This window comes from Etheostoma cragini, chromosome 10 (assembly GCF_013103735.1).
Source record: "Etheostoma cragini isolate CJK2018 chromosome 10, CSU_Ecrag_1.0, whole genome shotgun sequence".
NCBI classification, from domain to species: Eukaryota; Metazoa; Chordata; class Actinopteri; order Perciformes; family Percidae; genus Etheostoma; species Etheostoma cragini.
Genome location: NC_048416.1, coordinates 15,756,640 through 15,759,859, shown reverse-complemented (window position 1 = coordinate 15,759,859; position 3,220 = coordinate 15,756,640). Strand labels below are relative to the sequence as shown.

General features: G+C 43.0%; 3 protein-coding genes across 6 annotated transcripts in view; 2 read left to right on the top strand and 1 right to left on the bottom strand.

Annotated features, from left to right (window-relative positions):
• Positions 1-3,220, bottom strand: part of LOC117951263 (protocadherin beta-16-like) — a 122,438-nt gene that overhangs the window by 23,556 nt on the left and 95,662 nt on the right. The gene's annotated exons all lie outside the window — the stretch shown is intronic.
• Positions 1-3,220, top strand: part of LOC117952262 (protocadherin gamma-C5-like) — a 22,363-nt gene that overhangs the window by 5,296 nt on the left and 13,847 nt on the right. The window lies entirely within an intron of this gene.
• LOC117952263 (protocadherin gamma-C5-like) overlaps positions 1-3,220 on the top strand; it is a gene marked incomplete at its 3' end in the record, with an annotated part of 11,032 nt that overhangs the window by 4,984 nt on the left and 2,828 nt on the right. Inside the window, exon 3 of the mRNA XM_034884411.1 lies at positions 10-324. Coding sequence (XP_034740302.1) covers positions 10-324 — 315 coding nt within the window. The remainder of the gene's footprint in view (positions 1-9; positions 325-3,220) is intronic.

Below are 3,220 nucleotides of genomic sequence, written 5' to 3'. Positions count from 1 at the left end.
TGTGTACAGATTGACAGTGAACAGAGAGGCGTCTGTGGCCTCCGCCAGTTTGTAGGAGATCCAGGCGTTATGACCCGAATCAGCGTCCACGGCCGTCACCTTAGTAACCAGGTGGCCAGCTTTAGCGGAGCGGGGCATCCTCTGATGAGAGAGGGAGCCCAGGGCAGCGGAGGAGGGGTAAATAACAGCGGGGGCATTGTCGTTCTGGTCCAGGATAAAAACATGGACAGTGGCGTTGCTGCTGAGAGACGGAGAGCCCTGATCCTTTGCCTGAACCTGAATCTGAAACACCTTCAGTTTCTCATAGTCAAACGAGTGCATGCTGTAGATGCTGCCGTTATCTGAGTTAATGTAAACATAAGATGAGACAGAAACGTCCTGCACTTTAGAGTCCAGAATAGAGTAAGATATTTTGGCATTTTCACCAAAATCCAGGTCAGATGCTGACACTGAGTACAGTATAGAGCCTGGTACCCCATTCTCTTTTAAATACACATTATAGGAGGGCTGAGTGAATATAGGAGGGTTGTCGTTCACATCAGTGATGCTGACAGGTATAATTTTCTTACTGGACAGAGGAGGGGAGCCTGCATCACTGGCTGTTATCTCAATATTATACTCCGAAAAGCTCTCTCGATCCAAAGCACCACTTGTCACCAGTGCATAATTATTAGAATATGATGGTTTTAACGTGAAAGGAGAACCTTTGGGTAATCGCAATCCCACTTTGCTATTATCACCAGAGTCAGCGTCACGTGCGTTTAGCAAAGCCACGACTGTGCCACTTGGTGCGTCTTCGCGCACCGGCTGCGGTTCAGAGGTGAGAACAATTTCTGGAGTGTTATCATTAACATCGATAACATCTATCTGTAGACGACAGTGACTCTCCATTCGAGGAAACCCTTTGTCTTTAGCAGTTATTTCAATTTTATAGGATGTGGCTCTTTCATAATCTAAGTCTCCTTTCAAATGTATTTCCCCTGTTAATGCATTTATTTCAAATACTGATAATACGATATCCGGTGTCCGCGAGCCAAACGAGAATTCAACTTCTGCGTTTGGGCCCTCGTCAGCATCAGTTGCGCTAATTTTGATAATAAAAGTATCCTTTGCAGTATTTTCCCCTAACAAAACTTTATATACATTTTTATCGAAAACTGGAAAATTGTCATTTACGTCAAGCACTGTGATGGTTATCTGTGAGGTACCAGACATAGACGGGTTTCCCCCGTCTAAGGCAGTCAGTAATAGCTGGTGAACTGCTTTCTTCTCTCGGTCAAGGGGCTTCTCTAACACTAACTCCGGGACTGTTTTACCGTCCTCAACGTCCTTCATTTTTAAGGTAAAACAGTCGTTTTTAGTCAACATGTAGGATTTAAGTGAATTACTGCCAACGTCTGAATCTTCTGCACTCTCCAAGGAGAAACGAGTTCCCACTGCTGCTGATTCCGAAATTTGTAAAGACAGTTCTTTTGTATGAAAACTAGGCAAATGGTCATTTATATCTTTTATTTCTACCTCAATCCGATGTAAACTTAAAGGGTTTTCTAGAACAACCTGCAGAGGCAACACACAGCTGGCGCTTTGTCCGCATAAAGCCTCTCTGTCTATTCTGTCATTCACCACCAGCTCGCCCTTCCCCGCATCCACACTGAAATACTGCTCACCAGCCTCAGAGGCGACACGCAATTTTCGGTCAAGAATCTCAGATAGTCCCAGACCCAGATCTTTGGCTAGATTTCCTACCACAGATCCCTGTTTCAGTTCCTCTGGGATGCTGTAACGAGTCTGTCCGTTTATTGTACTCCACAAGAAAAATAAGTAATGCCACCAAAGAGCCTGCCATCTCCAGTCTCGGTATCCTATTGTCTTTGTCATCCCCGGTGCGTTATAATTATTCCCCATTGAGGTTATCGAAAAGGAGATGATTGCCACTCATTGCCAAAAAGAATGAAACCAAAACAAAGATCCAAAAATCGATTCATTTACGAAGTAAAGAGGTTTCTTTTCTAATTCCGATAAGAGCATCATTCTCTGTCGTCCAGCTCTGTGCATTGTACGTGTGTTCGTTACTGAGGCTGCTTGGGGGAGGGAGTAGATCTCTTTGTACATTTCTGAATCCTATTGGAGCACAATATTCATCTCTACCATCCAATAGGAAGGGGTGGGCAGTGCTTTTAAAGACACAGCCGCCCTTAAAAGAATCTGCCTCGATGCATGAAAAAGAGTGAAAGAAATGATAAGATGCCAGCTGTTACACCGCGCCAATGCAAATGAAAGGAAATATGATATGAAAATAGAAATACTGCCTATGTTCCAGTTATGTCAACGATTGATGAAAAAAACTATTTGTGTGTCTCGAATCAGAAAGAAAAGATATGGGGCAGCGTGGTACTGAAAGCAGTTTAGACCTGTTATAATCAAGCCCATTCTGTGTGTCGCTGTCCAACCCTTTGGTGCTGTAACAAAATGCCATTATACGACTATAAAAGGAGCATTCACACATTCTCAAATGCAGTACCGTGCAAACAGAGCTAACCAGAAAAGGTAAACCTTTGAAGCAGAAATAAATATAATGGTGAGAAGTTAAATGCTCTTTGCAAACGGAAAGTTAACGAGCAACAGAAGCCTAGCATGTAATGGTTTTGATGTGTTGATGGAGATGACTGGGTTGGAGTGAGGACGTAGTGATGAACACCTCACTACCCTGTTTGCTTTTTTAAACAATACCACTGAACGAAATGATAATATATCGTTATAGGATATATTATTATTCTTGTAATCTATGTATGGGGAATTTTGCCAGGACGCCAAACACTGTGTCAGCTAAAGAACGCAGCAAGAAAACAAGAACAAATTCTTGTGACTGATTACTTGTACCACACATTAAAGCAAAAATGAAAACACCATGTTATCAGAGGGTGTTCAAGTATTTGTAGTTTAAAAAATGTACACAGTAGGTCTACTAAAGTTTACTGCTCACCTGCTGACTCTCAAAGGTCCAGGTGCTGTCGGGTAAAGACGCATCCACAACACTGATCACCTCCTTAAAGTCATTGGTGCTGCTTGGCTTAATCAAAGTGAAATCACTGTACTCTGACATCGGAGACATACAAGACCTGAAGGACTGACTCTGAGACAACATGTCTCCTCCCAGGACCTCCACGTACTTTATAGGTCCATCAGTGTTGAGCTGAATCTGCAGGTTTCTGTTGGGGTT